Here is a 21702-nt window from a genome sequence, read left to right as displayed (position 1 = left end):
GCACCAAGGAGAGCTAGAGCTTGGGAGCAGTCCTGCAGTAACATGTGGGGACAGCAATGGCTCACAGTGAGTGGTTTTGCAATACCCTGAATGGAAAAGAGGCTGACTGTTCCCTTTCTTGTCCAGTACAGCAGCAAAAGCCACAAAATTCATTAGGAGCAGCCACACTCAAAACAAACAAAAGGAAGTGGCTCACCACATGGCAGATAGAGAGCTGAGAAACTCCTTGACCAAGAGGCTGCAGCTTCAAGTCTGATGGGCGTCAAACAGAAGCTGCAGGAGCACTTAAAAGGTCCTGAGTGCTGCAAAAAAGAGATCAAGAAATACCCTCAGCTGGGGAAGTTTTACAAGGGAAGTATTTTATAGATTTGCTTTTATTGTTCCCAAGCCACAGGCTTTCGGACACTGTCGGAGACAGGAAAATGGATTAGTTAGCCCATGATCTGTACCAGTCCAGCCACTCCTCTACTCTTAAGATTGATATATCCTACCAGCTTCCAGTTAGCAGCAGCTGGGCAATTTCCAGGGCTGCAGCTAGACTGCTGAGTTTGACAGCCACATCAGGTTTATCCTCCAAAAGTATGCTTAATCCCATTTTTTTAAACCTGTTTCTGGTCTCCACATTATCTTGCAACAGTAATTCTAAATTCTGTTTATAAATTGTGTATAAAGGCACTTCATCTTTTTTCCTTTTAATAGGTCACTTGGCACCTTCATTGAATGTGCTCTACTCACCACATTATGAGAAAATAGTAAAAAATCAGGGGATCTTTATCATATTCTTTTCCATACATTCATAAGGCTCTCTTCTAGCCTGAAGCAGTTCATCTACTTATTTATTTTTTATTCCTCAGAGCAAAATTATTCTCATAAAATGTTAGAAAGTACATATTTTAAGAGGTAACTTTGAGAGCTTAATGCCAAAATTTACTACAGATAAAGCATAGAAATTGAAAGGATAACCATTTATTTCTATAGATAATTTGCAATTCCTATTATGGTCTTCTGTTGCGCCGATTTTTCATGGAAAATAGACTCTACCCTTGTACCAGATTCCTCTGCACCCCTCGGTTGTAGTTCAGATATTTACATGCACATAAACTGACTCTAAGGGAATTGGTGAGGACACTGAATACTGTAATACGAACATGAAAACACCAAATGTTTAGTATAGCAGTGGGGAATCTACAGCACTTAAAAAGAAAGGACTGTCCAAAGTGATATTGTATCCTTATGATGGACATGAGAATTGATAGTAACAGTGGCTCGACAGGAATGAGGATAGAATAAACACAGTTGTGTAATTCATTTGATTTGTGATGTTAGACTTGCATTTCTCTCCTGTGCTTGTAGATAAAGACAAAAGCAAGTGTAAATACTTCTAATGGAAAGACAAAATCCGTTGTCTTTAAAACTCTTCTAAACAGGTTTATCTGCTGGACCAACATCGTTTCCGCTAGATGGTGCTCCTAGCTTTCGGAAAGCCATAAACAGATTAACCTGCTGCATTGAGAGGGAACAAGCTGTTTCATGAGCTGGTGAACGAGCAAACACGAAGTGGCGTCTTGCAGATCTCAATCCACGTTCCTAGATCCCTCGGCTGCAGTCATTCTGCTCTTTCCCACTAAGTACCCACTAAGTACTCACAAGCATGTTTTCCATTTCATTCTCATGTTCCAGTCTTCTCATTACAGAAACTGCCCCAGTCTTCAGCAACAAAACTTCACAAAGCCTGTAAGGATGCATCTCAAACACTTTCTGCAAAGCAGGTTTGTGCAGAAACCACATCTCTCAGAAAGCTGCTTTAGGAAAAAAAATATCTATATGCACATATTGTGCAAGTTCTTTACCTGATCATCTTCATTCTTACTGCTATTCTTTTTATCTCTTCCACTATTTCCATAAGGGTTACCATCTTCTTCATTTTTGACAAGTCAACACAGAAAAAAAGTCCTAAATAATGCTCTTCACAGACACTCACTTTTGTTATTCCATTGACAGATACTGCAGCGTAGATCCACATCACCTCTCCTCGCCCATCAAGAGGCATTAATTCTTTTGACTTCTTAGATAACTCCTACTGATACCTTCTCCCATACTCTCTTCCATCTGGTAGCAGAGCAGCTTTTTCTTCAGCCCCTCTCATAACAGCAAGATATGTAGAAGGATGTTGGAATACTGGAGATATTCCAGAGATGAGTTGCAGAAATGATCAAAGATAGGAAAAAGTATCTCCAAGTGAGAGAATCAAAAAGTTCAAATCTGTCCTCTTCAAAAGTGTTTAAGTACTATCACTTCCCAAGATGAGAAAAGAAAGTTAAGAACTAGTACAGAACCAAAAATAGACATAGTTTAGTCCAAGACAGCACTGGTGTGCAGCAGAGTTGGGTTCATGTGCATTGTGAGATGGAAGAAGCTAAAACTGAGCAGACTATGAAGTCTCCCCAAAGAGACTTTTTTTTTCTACAAGAACTGCCTGTCTTTGGCTCAAAACAGCTTCCTCTGGTGGAACATCCCAATAGCTGGCAGCACCATCACAATTTTTGTGTCAGAAATGTACTGCCACCATCCACTAACGTGAGATTTCAGGAAGTAGGTGTTCCTGTGACATCTGGAAGATCAGCACTTAAATTGCTGTCACTGGAACACTGCTGATAAACCACTTGCTGTGACAGAACTCCACACTGCCATCATGAAGGAGCAGTACACAGAGCTGCAATGCGTTTGGAAATACCACATAGTCATGTGAGCTGCTGGTGAGATTCATGTATCCAATACACTGAGTCTCCTCGTGGAAAGAATACTTCTCTGTTGTTTGCTAGAGTTACAGAGAAGTCTAGTTACTATAGTAAGATTGGTTTATCACTCTTAATAGAAAAAGACAGTTTGTTTTCCTCTCTAGGCTTCAAATCCCTTTAATAATTACTTTGTTAGAAGAGAGGAATCGCTGACTGTGGCCCTAGGCTGACCAACACTGAAATCTGTACTGACAGGCAAATGAGAAATCTGAGGCTGGGTCTGACTGATCCATTTAACCTATCCTGGGTGAGCAAGACATAGAGAAGAAAGGGAGTGACAGAGCTGCTGGAAGTTTGAACTGCAGATGTCCCTTGTATGAAACTCTGATGGAAGGGGAAGCCCACTTTGCTTTACCTCGCTGAGCCTTACCTCCATGCTACAGACTGCACACCTGTGCACCTAGTAAAAGAGTTCCTTAAAGGGAATCGCCATGGACATTGAGTCAGAACATTACCCAAAATAAAAATAGCTCCACGTCCTCTCCCAGATTTTCAGCCCTCACTACTGAGGATCTCCTCCTTTGCCTGTCTTTTCCCCTGCCCCATGCCCTGGTGCTACCTCACAGAAACAGGCTGCATTCTCCTGTCCCAAAGAACTGAAAAGGTATTGAAACCACTGCTGCCATGGTGTATTTCTGGTCGCAGAGATGGCAACAAAAAACCTTTCAGTGCAACAAACAGGGCTGTCCTATGTTCACCTCTTTTCATTCATTAGGGTTTTGAAAAAACAGAGCAGAAGTCCTTGGACTCACTCTGTTACTTACAAAGCCATCAGGCTCTCTGATGTGTCCTCTTCCACCAGACGTACGCCTGTTGGATTGATTCACCCTGCTTTGAGGAGCCTGTGGTGAAAACACAACACAAGCCTATCATGCTTTCCTGAACTTGAAAGTGCTCTCAAGGGCCAGGCAGCCTCCTCCCATGACTACCAGGTCAATGCAGATGGGTTTGCAGCCTCTCTAATGACTGCTGCAGCTAACTGGAATTGGCAGGACAGATATGCACAGCTGCTATCCTTTCTGTGATCTGCTCCTTTCAGGAGTTTCCACATGCAGATGTAGAATTCTGCTCCTTCCTTCATTGCTACAGAATAACCCTGCCCCAACTTAAATGATAATAGATGAAGAACAATTTAGATTTAGTTATCAAAAGCTGCACACTCCATGACTTAAGATTAAACATAGCAGAATGTAAAGACTGGCTAAAAAAATCTACCAATAAAACAAATGCCAACTGCACAATTTGTCAATGCCTCTTTACTGCAAAATACAGTGAAGTTGACCCTCTTTGGGCTCTTTTGTATGAGGAAAGAGCCTTAAGCAGCAGTCTCAAGTGAAGAAGAGCAATATGCCAGTGTAACCCCCAGGTTTGGGGTTTTCACAGAAGAGCACAAGACATTGGGGGTTGATCAGCCTGTATCTTTTGAAAGAAGATATGAAACTATAGTTTTTGTATGTGGTCTGTGGCAACAAATTACCTACATGCAACCAGTTCCTATATGGTAAATGATGTGAGACCAAGAACTGAAAGTACGGTGTATGCATCTGTGTGCATGAATATATATAAATTATTATTATTATTTTGTATATTTTTATAACTATGATGCAGTTACAAAGCTTCTGCTGAACCAGGAGGATGCTGAGCTGTATTACTTGCAAGTCATAGAATAAGCCAATGACTAAAAATTTGACATTCAGCACAAGGGAGAGAGCCAAGCTAAGAGGGTGCTCATCACACACTGTGGACTCTGGCATGGTTCAACTGTGAAAAGCAGTATAAAAGATTCTCTTCATCATGTCAGACATCAGAGTGTAGTGAGTTAATGGTTCAAAAGAGACACAGGTAGGGGAATAAACTTTTCTCAAGCTTTCTGAATAATCCCAAAGACTGGTTAAAAAGGAGGAGAAAAAATGGTTTACACTATAGCAGCCGTGTATCTGAAGAAAAAGATGTTTCCTGAGAAACCTCCTTTTAAGTCATTGCCATTCCCTGACTTTCACAAACACTTCAAGTGATAGAAACAGTCTCTCCCATGCTACAGATAGTGAACTTGAGATTTTTAGGGCAGATGAACCTTCATATTTCAGCTTGGCTACTGGACACACTTTGTTTTATGTCTCTGATGCTGACTGGAATCATCGCCCAAGTCCCTGGCTGCTGGCAGATTGTCTGTGCAGTTCATTAGTTTAACTCACTAGTAAAAGAGGTAAAGTCCACCATACTTCTGGAGCAGTGGCCATTCAAGCAGAACACCACATGACCACATAAACTGATCTCTATAACTTCTGCCCCAAATCCCAGACAGTGACTTTTGCATGAATTTCTATTTCCATTAAGAAAGACTGAAAATATTTACTACAACAGCTAATGCAAGAAATGTAAGCATCTGAAAGGAAATCTTTGAATATTTAATTATTTTTTTCACTAGCCTTTTTCCAAATCTGCTCTTCTCCAAATTAATTTGAATCTTGATGCTTTTAGCTTCTACTTCCAGTCTCTGGATCTTGTTATGATGTTGTCTGCTGCAGGGTTAGAGTCATCTACCACTGGCAATCTCCTAAAGTGCCTGTAATTATGAATCCTACAGGGTACATCAGACTCCAATTTTCTCACCAGCTGGGTTTTTTTTTTCCAGACCACAGAATTTTCTTTTGTTTTCAGGCTGAAACCTCACTTACAGACTAGTGTCATTTATGAGGATGTGATCCTCTGGCAACAATCTCACCCATGCTGCAAAGGACTGACCCATGCTCAATCCAAACAGGAGAGCCATGTTAATGCATGCTAGTGACACGAGTTGAAGCCTGAACATTGTGTAGGGGGGAATCAGCTGATTGTGGGCTGATGATCTCCTTGCCCTCTTAATAAATTCATCATCTCTGAATACTGTTTCCCTTCTCTCTGGCTCACTGTGATGTGAGCCAGAGAATTAGAGCACATGCATCAAAGGACACAGATAGGGTTGCTCTGCTGAGGGGCTACAGCCACCACGCAGGCCACACAACTACCTCTGCCTCCTGGGGACAGCACGTGAGCAGCTCTGTATTGCTAGCAAGGCACAGGGGCAATAATCTTCCCTGCTCCCTTTGCAAATCCTCTGCTGGCTGACCTGTGATTACTGCTGGTTGTGGGGGGAGTTGTGCGATGCCACACAGATGAGCTTAAAGCTCTGGTAAGACATTTTGTTTAACAGGGGCTGCTCTGCAGACCATCACTATGACTATTCTTCTCTGCCACTGAGTAGATTTTCTAAGATACCCATCCTCACCAGAGTTCTGGGAAAACTATCTGATCCAGCTAGCAATAGCACACTATGAATGAATCAAAAGTCACTAGCAGGGAGCCCCTGCAAACTGAAAACTGGACACTTACACACTTACTTACCACTTTACACAGCAGACATAAAAAATCAATTACCTTTTGGCAAAAGCCAATGAAAAGTGTTAAAATCCGAGTACAAGATCAGTATAGAACAGGACTGTGCAATTTACAACTGAATCATTTCAAATGAACGATTTCAAATTTCAAATGACTACTGACCTACTTATAACTACTTGACAGGGTTTAAAACTTTCACATCAAATTAACGCACTCTGTTTAGCCAACCTTATTGTTTGTCATCATGGCTCACCATTGTAAAATATTTCCTTTGAAATGTTACTAACAAAATGTTCTATTCAAAGAATCGTCTTTTTATTGGCAAAATGATCTTGAATTTAAGAAAAGCTGTAGGAAAGTTAGGTACAATCAGTCATATTAACTAACCACTCCATTCACCAGCACCAAGAAATCATTCATAGCATGAAGAACAGCTAAGTAATTCTGAGCTCATGGAAGAGCCTATCTAAATTTAACTGCCATATCACGTTAACGAGAGATAACGCCCTGTGTCCACAAACAGATGGTGCTAGCCCACATTAATAAACTCACTGGAGAACTTAATATGCTTAGATTTAGATAGGTTATTCCACTGGATGACGCAGTCCATGACGCATCCTGAAGCAATGTATCTGTATTTGGCAGTTCTTTATCATCTTACTTGGTTCTCCTGGCAACACTGCCTGCTGTCCCTGTGTCCTATCCTGCCTCTGGGCTATCCTGACTCGCAGACATACAGGTGCAGCCCTTCATGGTTCTTATTTGTGGAAGCCAAAAACACTCACTGTGGCACAGCCATATTTTTCATTTTCACATAACCCCTGGATTTTACTGACCCTATGGAAGATCTGTGCATCCATCTGTATTTGGAGAGCAGTTGTATCCCTGCTCTCCCCACCAACATCCATGCACACACCACTTACTTCATCTGCTTCTTTCCCCAGCAGAGTGTGGGGAGTATACAGATCCAAAAGACATGGATGCCTGTTTCTGCCTTGCCCTGTCCCATCTGAGGGCTGCAGCTGCCAGGAAGCTGGCAGGGGCAGGGGCATGAGCTGGGCATAAGGCCACTGGCACCGCTGGGACTCCCATATGGTCTTTTTTTGGCTTCAGGCTGTGATTTTTCCCTCCCTAAAATCTGCCTCCCAAGGCAACAGATTGAATCTGGACATTTTTGCCCAGGGATCTTTTGGCATCTCATCCTATTTGCACTTCCAAAAGCATAACATGTTTGAACATTATGCTTTGCATATTTAGCCAGTGTTACTAGCTTATAGTAAATAAATATTTAAAATACATTAAGTATTATACTACTTCAGGAAAATTAAATTGAGCAATTCATGTGATGGGAAAACAGTACTGGATGCAATTGAATCCTGATATTAATTTCATGAAGACTGCTTCTGGTGAAATCATTTGTATGAATTTGATTCATCTTATCAGCAATCTCTATGACTATTTTGTTATGTGAATAATGAAAAATAAAATAAATCGTAAAATAAATCTTTGGATACCATTTTACTCCTCTTCTGAATAATGTTAATGTAGCACTCCTTAAATAAAGGTTGCCTAATACAAAACCTCTGTAAATAAGTACAGTAACTTAGAAATGAGAAATCATAGGAAGTGGGTTGAAGAGAACAAGTGCAAACTAAAGTTCAAATGTGTTGGAATTCAAAAGGTATTTTCATAAGATATTGCAATATTTGCACAAAGATACAAGTGGAGTATTCAGAAAGCTTTAGATTTCTTATCTACTTTATACAGTGTGATCTGGGAGACGGGAAATATTTACTCAGTGTCCTAGCTTGCAGAAATTATCATGACAGTCATGGAGCTTTAGCTGCTGCATACCTGGGCATGGGATTTACACGGGGGCAGAGAAATACTCCTTCTTTTGAGCACAAGTACATCTGTAGAATTTGATGAGCATGCAAACCACAGATGTACCTGATAAGGCACAGATAAGTCAAGGATTTCATTCCCTACCTTCCAACATTATCTTATGTCAGGGACAGTTGCATCTCCTGAGGACTGCACTTTCCTGCCAGAACTAGAAACATAAAGTGTTTTTAGCTAAGACATGCAGAGAGAAGAAGGAGAAGGTATATGAACATGAGAAAGAAATTAACACGTATTTAGAGGACTACAATCATAGTAAAGCACTGAAAATATTTGCTACTTTATTTTGTACCTAGTTCCCTTTATCTGTGCTCTATTTTCAACTTCCTATACCTTGTGTGTGCAGCTATTTACAAGGATGTGGTTTTTCAAGTAAGAACTGAGAGAAGTTCAGTCTAGACCTAAACCACTCCTAAGAACCAAATATTTTTAAATGTCTGTGAGATATTATCAGAACCAGTATGGACTCTTTTTTTCTGTGTTTCAGTTTAGGAAAAATAAGAGAGAAATAAAATATATGGGACAAATTGGGATACTATTGATCAAGTGATCAAGTATGAGGCAGATCTCAAATTGCAGAGCAATTTGTTCCACAGTCTTAAATCACCCTTTGAATGAGTTGAACAAGGCTTCTGCTGACCAAAAATTCTTTTCCTCAGTGGGGAAAGGATTAAATCAGCACACACTGCACCTTAAATTCACTCACTCTCAGAAGGCTGGGTATTTCCAGTAGTGTGCAGGGGCAGGGTTTGTGCACCAAGTGTGGACAGCTCAGCATCTGGCAGTCTGTGACACCTAAAACACCTGCCTGTTCCTGCCCCGCTACTGAGAGGCCATCATCAGGGGGGAACTAAAGAGTTTCTTTGCAAAGCTGAAGCCAAGGTCATGTGTGAACCATAATACTGTGAATCCTGAGGTGAAACATAGGTGTCAAGTGAAAAATTATTTCTTGAAAACCCTGAGTTATGTTATGCTATGTTTCCTAATAATTCCTTAATGAGGGAGGTCTCTTTCTGTTTTTTAACTATCAAAGCAAGAAACTGCTCTTCTTCCCACAGACCTGCCATAGCTCCAGCCATTCCTTTCCAGATTCAAGAAAGTCCGACGGATTCTGCATTTCTTCACAAATCAGAAGAAAAATGTTAGTGCATTTTCATTGCAAAAATCTGGACTACTTCTAGTAATTCAACATGAACTTACATGCATTTTCCCTTCACAAAATACATATTTTTTTTCAAATATTTTAAAAACCTTTCCTATTACAAACACAGAATAGATTTGTGATTAAGGTCGTGGAGAAAAAATAAGAAAGAAAAAGGAAAAAAAAACCCTACAGAACATGTGAAATCAACTGTAGAAAAATTGTTTTGAGGGTGGAAGTGTACCAGAATCATGCTTGAATAGGTATCAGCTGATTTCTACCAAATGGCCATCAAGGTCAAGGACCATCATAAAAATCAAAGCAAGAACTTCTCCTAGGCAGTAATTTTTTTAAAATTTTTGAAATAAAGCTCAGGGCTACGGTCAATATATTTGCTTTTTATGAATATTTATTTGATTTATTTTCAAGAAAACCACTCCAGTTTAGCTGTTAAATATTGAATACTCCTCTTCCTACTTCAAGGCTCAGAGAAGCAGATTTCATAATATTTGTATGCTTTTTATGCATGAGTCCTCTTATTTATACAGCTCCCTATAAATCATATAAATGAATGACAGAAAGGACCAATTAGAGCTTTTTCAGGGTAGAATGGCACTTGGATGTTTGTGCAGTCTCGTTTTAGTGGTTTCAGGTTCCACAGTTTCCCCGAGGAGATTATTTGAGAGCTTACTGCAATTTATTCTCATGATAGTCAGCTTCAACATTTCCTTTTCCAGTTGTACCATAATACACTTACATCCAACATAATGTATCACACATTTTCTCCTCTTGTGATGCAAGGTAGATTCCATAAATCCTGCAATAAATTCCTTATGTCCTTATAAGTCCTTATTAGCTGAGTTACGTAGCACATGCCAGACTTGACAGCAACATCACAGTTATGCCTCTTTAGTGATTTGCACAAAAAAGTAGCAATCAAACCCCAACACAAGAGACACACTTTATTCAAGTTCCAAATTAATTCACAAAAATGATCCAAGTTTTTTAAATAATTCTATGATTCTGTGTATTACAAGTATAAAATACTGGCCCTTTTTTATGCATGCTTGCAGAGTCTTAACCCCATCCTCCTAGGGTCATATAATAAAGCTCCAGGAGCAAGTTTTATCGTGTGTCTCTGGAAGGATTCAAATAAATTTTCCAGTTCACTACACAGTAAGCAGTACTGTCGTGCAAGTGTGGCTGACTCTGCCCTGCCATGTAGGCTGGTCCCTTCACCCCTCTCTTTATCACATGCCAAACTGGTTTGCTTTCAGATTCCTAGCCTGCCTTTTCCATTCAAGTCCTGCCATGGGATTGCCCCTGTTTCGGGGCTCACGCTCAGTTCCTTCACTGTGCAAATTTTATTACACAGGAAACAGGACTTACATTCATCTTTTTACAATTTCACCTTAAAGGGACTACAGAGATAGAGGAAACACATTCCTGCAAGTTTAAGACCACTAGGCTGTACATTTTTTAAGTTATCTGTCTTAAGTTATACTGATCACAGCAGAATTTTGAAGACAACAAATGAGAACCAAAAACCAGGAAAGCACCCCTTAACATCCTAGTAGTTCATGTATGTACATACAGCCTCTAAAACAAGCTAGAAGATGGTTATCAAATTACAATTCATGGAATATTATCCCTACTGAACAAATGAGTTCCATAAAACTACAAAGCCTCCTGGAAACTCTGTCAGGTGTTACAGATGTGCTAATTAGAAAATAATTGACTAAACGCATGAAAGCAGTAATAAAAAGTTAGAATACTCCTCACGCACTCAGTAATACAGAAAAGTGCTTAACAGCAAAGGTTTGAGAGCCAAAGGACCAGGCAGGTGCCTAGTTCTTCACTAGTTTTTATAACTGAGGAAGATGCTACAGATACCAAAAGCTCTGGTGCAAATAATAATAATAATAATAATAATAATAATAATAATAGTTGATTCTTTTTGGAAGCTGGCTTTAGAAAGCAAATAAAGCATAACCAGCAGAAATAAAGAAGCCTGCTTACATCTCACAGCTGAACCTGTACCCTCATTGTACCTTGTGTCCTACACCTACCAGATGGGGAAGGAGGGTGTGCGCTGGAGCGCTGAGGGGCCATGGGCTGGGTAGCCAGTGGCCACCACCTCCTCCTTGCTGACCTGACAGGACAGCTTATACTGGCTGATGAGCCTGGAAGATGCCTGAGGGGAGCTGCAATGAGGGGAGCTCCTCCCTGGCTACGTGGCATGCGGGCCTTGTTAGAGAGAGTCTCTCCTTCACTCTGCAAGAAATCTGTCATTCATTACAGAAATCAGCCCCATTTGGCTGAACTAGCAACTGGCTTGAGGTCACTGGAGAGGGAAAAAAGGAGAGCGCAGCCAAATCATTTGGAATGCAGCTAGAATACTTTAAGGTAAAAAGGGACCATTGGACATTCTCTGACCACAGGCCAGTAAGTTTTACTACCAGTCCCAAACTGAACTAAGGAGCTTGTTTGTGATTAAAACCATTACATTTGCATTATATTGTATCAGCTCCTGACCACTGGTTTTTTAATGTTCTTTTCTACCATCTTGAAAAGCTTTAGTATGGCAAATCTTGCAGATATTTTTGACAAATTGATAATGCATTCAAAACATACTGTTATAAGAGACTTCCTCCAGTACTATAATGTTCTGGCAGGTCTTTTCTGCACCACTTGATCTTTAATGTCAAGAGCCACACACACCTTTTTGTCTATCCGTTCTCATTAATACACACTGTAATGCTGGTAGTACACCCAACAGTCAGACTGGACACACTGCACCTTATCCATAACAGTTTGCCTGACATGATTTTTAGACAACTTTTTCTAAGACATAAACTCTCATTCCAGAGGCATGGCTTGTATTCCTGGAAAATTCAGCAGTAAATTTGGCTTGCATATTTGGCTGTTTGAAAGTGTTAATTTTACTAAGCAGTCCAGATGACATTGCAGTTGCTCTCACAGTAGTTTACTAAGTTACCATTTAGCACGTCCACAGATTTTATTAACAGTGAGTTTATTTTGGATCTCTGGTAAAACTCTTGAAAATGCTGAGCCTGCAGAAGCTTGCACACCCCAAAACCATGAACACTAGCCTCTAAAAACTCTTCTGATATTTCAGAAGTCAAGAACTATTTCTCTGTTTAACCCACTGATGGTTCAACAGCAGTAGCCACTGGAAGTACATATGGTATTAACCAAAGGACTCAGAGACCATTTTGCAGTTCTAAGCCTATTAGATTAAAAACAGAAGCATGATGTTTCTGAAGTTACTTTTATCAAATTACCTGTAAATGTCACTAAACAATGCTATAATTGTTTTATAACTCAAGTGAGGTGATTAACATTATATCTTTATCAAACCTTTTTTTGTATCTTCTTCCACTGTTTTGCCTGTGGTTTATGTTAAAGCAGTCAAGAACAGTACAGGTCATCCAGCTTGGTATTTTAAAAATGGACAGAACACGAATGTTTTTCTTTACTTCTTACTAAATCACTATTTAAAGATTTATTAAACCCCAAACTTAGCTACTTCCTCAGCCAACTCTGTCAAGATCCCATGGCGCAAATTAGCCAGACTTCATTAAAAACTGTCTAGGTTTGCTTGGAACAGAGGTTTCTCCATGGACCTCACCAATCCCAGACACGTGACGCCAGCACAACACCTGGCTTCTCCCAGGTACGGCGGCGATGCTCACCCAGCACCACCGACGCGCGCTCCGTTACCGCTGCGGCAACCTAACACCCATCTCCGGCCCTGAGCGACTCCCCTCGCCCCTTCTCGTTCCCCTTTTTTTCCAAATTCCTCTCCGCTACCGCACGCCCAGCGGAACCCCCGTTCCGGGCTTCGAGCGAGGTGCCAGCACCTGCGCGGCGCTGACAGCAGGTCCCCGCGGCCACCCCCACCACACTCCCGTTCTCCCGCGGGGATGCGGCGCCGGCACGGCCCACCGGCAGCGGGCGGGCGGTGCCCCTCACGCCGCCGGGCGGGGCCGCGCTCCCGGCATGCCCGAGGGGGACGCTCCGAGGGTGGGTAGGTGGGCGGAGGGAAGGAGGGTGGGAGGGTGCGCGCCCACCCCGCCGCCGCTTCCCATTCCCACCCGACGCGGAAACCGGCGCGCAGCCGAGCCGCTGTAGCCGGCGCGCAGGGCGCATGCGCGGCCGGCCGGGAGGGCGGGGGCCGGCGTTCAGCGGGGAGCGCTCCGGCCGCCAGTGCCGCCCGCGCTCCGCGCTCGCTCCCGCCGCTACCCGGGACCGGCGGCCGCCGCGCAGCGCCCGCGCCCTCTCCTGCCCCGGGCCCGCCCGCTGTCCTGCCCCGCCATGAAGTTGAGCAGCCGCGGCCGGGGATGCTGCGCGGGCGGCAGCCGGGAGCGCGGGCCGCCGCCGCGGAGCCCCTTCGTGCACCAGCTGCGCTTCAGCCCCCTGGAGAAAGCCAAGGTAGGGGCGTGCGGCCACCGGGCCCCCCTTCCTCGCCGCCGCCGCCTCCTTCCGCGCGTCCCCCGCGGCGCACCGGCTGCCGGGCCGCGTCCTGCGGCGGGCGGGGGCTCCGCGCTGCCGGGGCTTTGTGAGCCGGCGGTGCCGGGCAGAGCCGGGGCAGCGGTGCCGGGCGTGTGCGAGGCGGCTGCCGGGGGCGGCCGTGCCCGGGCCGGGCGGGCGGGGGGATGGGGGCGGCCGTGATGCTGTAGCGCCCGGCGCTCGCAGGGCGTGCGCCTCAACTTGTGCTCCATCGCCTTCTTCAAGGGAAGAAAAGCTGTTGGTGGGGTTTTTTTTTTTGTTTTGTTTGGGGTATTTTTAATAGGTTGTGTAGGCATTTTGAGATTTGGGAGTTTTTTTCGTTTTTCTGGGTTTTGGGGTTTCTTTTTGTTTTGTTGTTTTTTTGTGGTTTTCTTTCATGGGTGGCGGGGGAGCAGCCCTGCGGAGCCACTCTTTAGCAGCGTCAAGGTAGGGATTAACCTGGGCCGAGACATCCCGTGCAGCCGAAGTTTGGCCCCTGGGTAAATAGTCCCTGCGGCGTAATTTCGGTATTGTGCAGGTAGCGGTGAGACTACAGGAAGCAGTATTAAAATGCAAATTTGCAGTTGCGTGGCTTTTTATTTCATTGTTTAGTTTTGGTTTTCTTTTCTTCCCCCTCCGTGCCGCTGCGTCTCCTCGCACAGTGAGAAGTTAAGTGGTTGGGTATTCAGAGGGCATGGTCCTTGTCTTAGGCTTTCGGTAAGATCTGGGTCGCTTGCTGGAGGAAGAAATACCGTCAGAGGCTCACCTAATGAGAGGCTGGCCATTTCTGCCACTTCCATCACATCACTTCAGCTTTTTTGAAGCTGTTGTTTTGGGAGCCTAACAGTCTTCGGTACCTGTTAATACTGGAAATTATGATCCACTAGTACTGAGCCTCTTGGGTCAAGGCGCTTTAGATCCAGCTTTGATTTAATTGCATTCTGAGTGAAGTTCGTTGTTCCACCGCCCCGTTGCTGTCCAGATACTTAACACAAGATATGTATGGCCTGACTTAAAAAACATCGGAATGTGCTGCCTGTTACGTATTTGGCAGCTCAAAAGTTCGTAGTAGACTCCATCAGAAAAAATTTCTACTTTTTAATTAAGTTGCCCAGTATGTATTCAGTGGTTATTGATAAATTGTTGCTTGAGCCAGAAGAGGGAGAAAATGTTTGTGTCATTTGCCTAATTTAGTTTATATCTAGGGCTTCCTCAATAAATTGCATAGTTGCAAAGATTTCCTTTCCATGTACTTTGTTCCTGAAGTCATGGTTAATATGCGATTAATGAGGTAGAAGTCTTTCAGGGAGCAGAGTGAAGCAAAGATAACACATGTTCACATGGACTAGGATTGTCTCCAGTTATAACAATTAATGTTGCTTTCTGCTTGGTTATTTATAAGAAATTTTTAAAATACTGGTAGGAAAGGAGAGCAGACTCTGTTTTACAGTTTTTGCAGTCTTGAGTCTCATAGGAGCTACTAGCCTTGCTGATCTGATGTTAGTCCTGACAGACCTTGAGGTGCTTCATCAGAGAAGTGACTGGCTGTAGAACACACCTGCCTTCTGTGTGTGTAGAACACACCTGCCCTGTACATAGGTGTGAGATGTGAGTTTTGCCAATGGATTTCAAGGATTTGTTGTTTTCAGTGAAGATGAGGACACGTGTTTAAACTTCTGTGGTTTGTCACCGCACACAGGCCAAAGGAACAGCCTCCTCACCAAAGACTGTGTCTCAGACTCACTTTTTAAGCGAGCAGTCTTTCACTGATACACAGTGGCACAGAGTTCTTTAACCCAACCTCCCATCAGTCTTACTGTTGCAGTTTTATGTGGGGAAAAGCCCATAAGCTGGCATATGGAACTATGGTAAATTTTTTTTCTTTGCCTTAGTCATACTTTTCTAGCCTCTTCACTGATGAAAAGTTGTGCTTGAGACAGAAGCGGTTAAAGCAGAGCTGTGAAACTGCTCCTCTTGAGAAGAAATGTCCTCCAGGTGAATTACAGAAGTGTGCATTCTCTCCCCTACAGCCCTGGACAGCTGCGGAGGGCTCGGTGTGAACTATTGCAGCTGAACTCACTTCTTGTTCAGCTATAGGCACGTATTGTGTCACAGGCTTTTCTGTCTGTCCTGTGAATCTAACGGGGGTTTCTGGGGTTGCACAGTCTATTGAGGAAGGTTAGGAATGTAGGTACAAGAGGTAGGGAGCCCAGGGGACTGGGAGACAAGACTGCTTTGTCCGGTGGTCTGTTGTCTGTTGCTGATGGTCTGCCAGATAGCCGCATTATCTTCGCTGCAACCTCGTCCTGCAGTCTGCGAGAGGTTAGATTAGCTTTTTTATTCATGAATGCAGCTCAAAAGTAGAGGCCTTTTAGCATGTTCCAGCCCGAGACTGTGGAGTGAAAGAAAGGTAGAAAGTGCAGAGGGTAGAACAAACACAAGGAGGAAGAGCAACAGCAAAAAGAAATCCATTTGGCTGTCAAGGAACTGTTCACTGACATTACGAAGACTGGGAGATTACAGGAGCGTAAGCCTGCTTCAGAACTGAGTCTCATCAGTAGAAATGATGGCTATTTTACTCTGATCTGAGGGTGACTGTAGGAGTCATTCTTGGAGCTACCTGTTTTATTTCAGTACTATAATAAAAATATTCTTTCTGTGAGAAAGACAGACATGATTTTATTAAGCATGGATTTTGTTCATACTAATGTCTTCACACTAATGTCTTACCTGTCATGTAAGTTCAAGCTCTTGATTCTTGTTACCACTTCAGAACAGGTAGAAGCATTACTGGAGCTGTCACTAAGCATCTGTAGCTTTTTTCCCTGCTACTTCAAAACACAATACAGTGACATTTTCTTTTCTTCCAGTGTTTCTGGCCCTTTTATTTCACCAGTACTGGTGTTCATTTGATGCCTTGGTGAGCTGATTTGGCTCATTAAGCCAGCATATCATTGTGTTTTTTCTGTGTTCTGATTATTTTCTTTTGCTGGGATGGTTGTGTTTTTTCTCACTAATGAGCTATATTGGCTCATTGCTAGCTCACATAATGCTAGAGCTGACTCAAGGGGAGGATTGAGGAGAGAGTGAACAGGACCACTCTTTCACAGCAGTGATCTGTTAGATTGGCTTAGCTGCACAGGAAAATTTCTCCTCCTGTGTTTATCTCCATGAATGTGTCTGTTGGGGAACTTGCAGTGGGAAGGTGGGTAAGAGAATTGTTGAGGAATGAATTCCTAGCTCCTTCACTGCTGTCTTTGGTGAGTTGAGCTATAGGGATGATAATAGTGAGGAAGTACAAGTGTGGGGCAAGATGTAATCTCTATCTGATATGTGTGAGAGAAAAATCAAAACCTCTACCATGTCAAATAGTATTTTCTTTTCTCAGTATGTGACCACTACTTTGAAACAAGTCCTGGAAACTTTGTTGTGAATAAATGGTTTTCAGTGATGTTTCTCACTGTATTGCTAATTTCCAGGTTGCATTTTTTCAGCTCCCCTGTGCGTGAGAGCTATGATAGTGGATTTCAAGACAAGAAGCAGACCTAGAGAAGTAGAAACAAAGGTACTCTGTGATTCTCTTGTTCAGTGCTTAGATAAGTAGGACTAGATATTGTGGAGAACTTGGAATTTGAGTTCATATTTTATACCTTCATTGTGAGGCCATACTTAAATCTGAATGCAGTCTCCCTAAACAAGGAGAACATATGATACCTATTTAGTTTAAGTGACTTGCCTTTCACCCAATTTAAGACCTTCTGATGGAAGAATGGAGATCAGTGTCCCAGGGCAGCCTTCCATTACAAGCTGTCCATGGGTCTTTCACAGTATACAGTGCAGCTTCTGAGAAACTAAGTTGAATGCTGTAGACCAGCGAGTGTTAAATAAGCTGCAGTCAACCCCCTCTTGAAATTTCTTTGGTCATGAGCTGAACCCCTCAAGTACAACTCTGGGTGGGCCTTTAGGGGTTTTTAAATGTATCTCAAAGCACAGGTGTTTACATCTGACTTACTGCCAAACAGAATTTTTAATTTTAATAGAAGACATCTCTGTGAACATCCCAAATATGTAGGAATGTGATCACCGAAATAGCGTCTACATAAGGTCAGAGCCAGTGTGTGTCTCCTGCATTCTGACCTCTGACAGTGGCTGGTGGGGACAAGATCTTCTCCTTTTTCTGTCTGACACTGACGCTATTGCTGTACATAGGTTTTACAGGATAGAAGCTTTCTTACCTGCAAAGATGTCTGAACATCTTCCCAGCTAAGGTATAGACTGAACTACTTTTCAAATGTCAGTGTCTTTCTTGATTCCTAACTTTCTTCAGGAGGTAGACATATTTTTCTCTCCTACCAAATTTCTTGTGTGAACAGATGACCTACTACCTGCTAATAAGGGGCTGGTGTCACAGCCAGACCCTGTACATCTGGTGCATTTGCTTCTTGCTGGCCATTACCATGCCTGCTGTCTCTGGAAGATCAAGAGGGCTTTTCAGCACATTTATGGCATCTTTCATGAAATTATGGATGCAACTTCTGCTTCCATTCTGTGACTAAAATTATGGCACCAAAGGTACCATAGTACCTTTGGTCCTTTGGTACAAAGGATTGGTACAGAGAGTCAAGGGATGGGACACCTCACTACCAATCACCCGCCGTTCAGCTTTGCCCTGGAGTAGGAGAAGACTTGGAGGAGTGGGAGGGAGGGATGGAGAAGTCATGAATTCCAAAGGTCTGTGTCCTCACCTGCATTTTGTTTCCCTTATTTTTTAGTGGCTGGTCCTTCTCATTTTACAAACTTAGAAGGCAGCTGCTCTCATCTCCAGAATGCTCCTCTGTTTGCTGCCAGACGTGGTGGTCTTGTTAGTGGATGCAGAGTTGTGTGAGTTGGTGTAACTTTGGTGCTCATCTGACCATTGTAGTGTGGGAAGTTTTACTGGTTCATTTGGGAAACTAGCCTTTCTAAGGGAAAAAAATACTCCTTTTTCTGTCACTTCTGCAAACTGAAGGAGTCTACACAGGGACTGGAATCTTCTTCTGGAGAGTGAGATCATGGTTGTTACAAGATGATAGTGCCAGTCTGAACCATCACTGTAAAATCCAACTGCAGTGGGCTGGTAGTTTAGGGCTTGAAAGTGGTATCTTGGGCTTTTCTCCTGCTGTGTGTTCCCTAGATTTACAGATTTGTGCACCTACAGAGTGAGATGGTTGTTGAGCTGTTTTGGGAAGTGAGAGGAAGTGGAAACTGAGCTGCATGATGACTAGATCTGCATCAGGGAAGAGAAGAATATGAATTAAGCTTTCCACAGCAGCCTGGAGATGCGTCAGATTAAGCACAACATGAGACAGCACCTTATGCCTCGTTACTCATCCTTGCCCAGCTATTGTGGTGTTGAAAAGTGTGCTTTTTTAAATCTTATCTGGCATATCTGGAATTGAATTGTATTCTGCTGTTTCTACTATTAGATATTTTTAAGTTAAGAACTGGTATCAGTTTCTAGGAATCACTGACCTTTTCAGTCTGAGATTGTGTTAGAATAATGCTTTTTTTATTATTATTATTTTGCAGATTGCCTTCATGACCTTGACTCTGTTTCCTATCCGACTCTTTTTTGCTGCTTTTATGATGTTGCTGGCCTGGCCTTTTGCGTTCATTGCTTCAATGGGATCTGACGAGCAGGAGCTTGAAAAGCCCCTCTCCTGGTGGCGAAAGTGAGTCACTGATGTGGTGAAATACTAAGAGAATCATTATACAGTTCAGCACTTTAAAATAGAGGAGATGGCAGATACCTTTTACCTGTCTCAGAGATCTTCTTCTCTCTTCAAAAGAAAAATATAAAAATTGTTAAACACTTTCCTCAGGTGGGAAACTAGGAATGCCATAACTCTTTGATTTACCAGGTGATCCAAGAATTATACTGGTAATCTCTGGCTTCTTACCTTTATTGAGGATGTAGCATGAAGCTTTGTTGTGGCATCTTCAATTGCATTTATTCCTGTAATGTCAACTTTTGGTTATGAAGATTGACTCTGTGGAATGTGCCCAGATTTCATATTCTAAACTGTTGTTTTAAACTGCTTCACCCCATTGTTTTCTGCCCCATAATGAACTGACAAAACTTGTGTTGATTCTCTGGGGGCTTGCCCCATACTTTGGTGCTTATTAAAAGTCTGTGGTTGCTTTGATATTGCAATGCTAATTGAGGTAGAATGTAAGATAGTGTCCTCCCATCCATGAAGACTGCCATTTGAGGAGCAGGAAAGGAAGGGTATATCTCCTCTTCTGTAGACAACTTTAAAATTAGGAGCTGGCACTAACATGAAGGAAGCTGATTGTGTTTTGCATTACATGAGGGAAGGAGGTTGAGAACCACAGAGGCTTGTCACTTTACATTTCATTTGGAGTGATATCAATACAATAACTAATGGAATAATTGGCTGCCTTCAGTTTTGCATACAGTCATTTTGAATCTTTTTAGATTTTCCCTTCCCCATGTAATCCAATTTCCAGTGTTACCCTGCTCTTCAGCCTCCAATCCCTATAAGTGTTACCATTTGTGGTGTTTGATTTTTGTACTCTGTTGGTTCAAAGTTTTTTTTCATGACTGTCAGACAGTTTAAAAAACCAGACAAAGACCAATAATCTTTCCCACCCCAGCAAAAAAAAAAAAAAAAATCCACAAGAAACAAAAATCCAAACCACTTTAGGAGGAGATGGGCAAAAGGGAAGAAAGTAAAATATTTCCAGAGCTCCCATATGTATTATTTAGGCATTCCTGTATTTGAGAATCTCTGCCCCACGTTTCTCCCCTGTTTTGTTTGGGTAAACTTGAAACCAAGAATTATGGTAAATGCATTCTAGCAATATCCTAATAGCATATTTCAGGAGTCAATTTATTAGAGCTTTCTAAGGTTTTACTAGAAAACTTTTTTAGGCATTGTGTAGAAGAAACTTAACGGTCATAGTCTGAGTAAAAATTAATGATGAACTAAATGCCAATCTTGGAGACTAAAATGAATTAATGTTCAGGTATAAAATGAAATTAAACAGCATCTTACCTTGAAAGTGGTTTTAAATCAGCCAAGAAAGAGAGAAACAAAGTGTGTGCAGTGTTCCAGCTCTGTTTTAAGCATCATATCCTATCTGAACTTTTGTCATGCATGTAATGTTTTTTTTTTCATTATTTTAAGGTGTTCCTGTGGCGACATAACTGTTTTCCCAACTCTTTACAGGATAGTGGATATTTTGCTGAAAGCAATAATGAGGATGATGTGGCTTGCTGGTGGATTCCACTGGATAAATGTGAAAGGCAGACGGGCGTTGCCAGCAGAAGCAGCAATATTAACAGTGGCTCCCCATTCTTCCTACTTCGATGCCATTCCAGTAACTATGACCTTTGCCTCCATTGTGATGAAAGCAGAAAGCAAAGATATTCCTGTTTGGGGAAGTAAGTTGGTAGATACTTACTTTTTAAAGATCAATTAAAAATTATTGATTAGGAAGTTCACTGGGTGGGTATGAGAAGGACTGAAACACAAGGGGAGTTTTGCTATAATATATGGTGGTGCCCTCCCAGAAATGTGTTTTAGGAATGTTGTGTGCTCTGAATGCTACCCTGCCTTGAGGGAGTGCTGCTAATCCTTCACACATCAATAAGTTTGTTTCAGGCAGAGTGTGAGAGATGAGCAAGAACAGATTGTTGTGCACTTGGGTTTAGTCATGAGAAAAGCAGATGCCTGAGTCAGTAGTGCTTGAATACTATCTTTGGAATTATTAGTGTAAGTTCTACCCAAATGTTTGAGAGACACCTGTAATTTTTGGTGCAGTTGTGATAGGAAAAAAATTGTGTAAGCTTTTCAGCTTGTAGATTTCTAACCAAAGTCTGTGTGGAAGCATTTTGGAGAAACCACTATCTTGTGTCTAGCAACCAGCAAAGTTCAAAGAATACTACCATGTCTCATTGTGTAGATT

The 21702-nt window shown here is 42.4% G+C and overlaps 1 protein-coding gene across 2 annotated transcripts in view; it reads left to right on the top strand.

The window, feature by feature from the left end:
* Window positions 1–13360: 13360 nt before the first annotated feature.
* LPCAT1 (lysophosphatidylcholine acyltransferase 1) overlaps window positions 13361–21702 on the top strand; it is a 59676-nt gene continuing 51334 nt past the window's right edge. Inside the window, exons 1-3 of one of the 2 annotated variants that reach the window (XM_069004209.1) lie at window positions 13361–13674; window positions 19300–19442; window positions 20964–21178. In XM_069004209.1, coding sequence (XP_068860310.1) covers window positions 13558–13674; window positions 19300–19442; window positions 20964–21178 — 475 coding nt within the window. In that variant the 5' untranslated portion in view covers window positions 13361–13557. The remainder of the gene's footprint in view (window positions 13675–19299; window positions 19443–20963; window positions 21179–21702) is intronic. The other variant, XM_069004208.1, reaches the window with a different exon arrangement.

This window comes from Aphelocoma coerulescens, chromosome 2 (assembly GCF_041296385.1).
Source record: "Aphelocoma coerulescens isolate FSJ_1873_10779 chromosome 2, UR_Acoe_1.0, whole genome shotgun sequence".
In the NCBI taxonomy this organism is placed as follows: Eukaryota; Metazoa; Chordata; class Aves; order Passeriformes; family Corvidae; genus Aphelocoma; species Aphelocoma coerulescens.
Note: the sequence above shows the minus strand (reverse complement) of the source record. Positions and strands in the feature narration are given on the sequence as shown.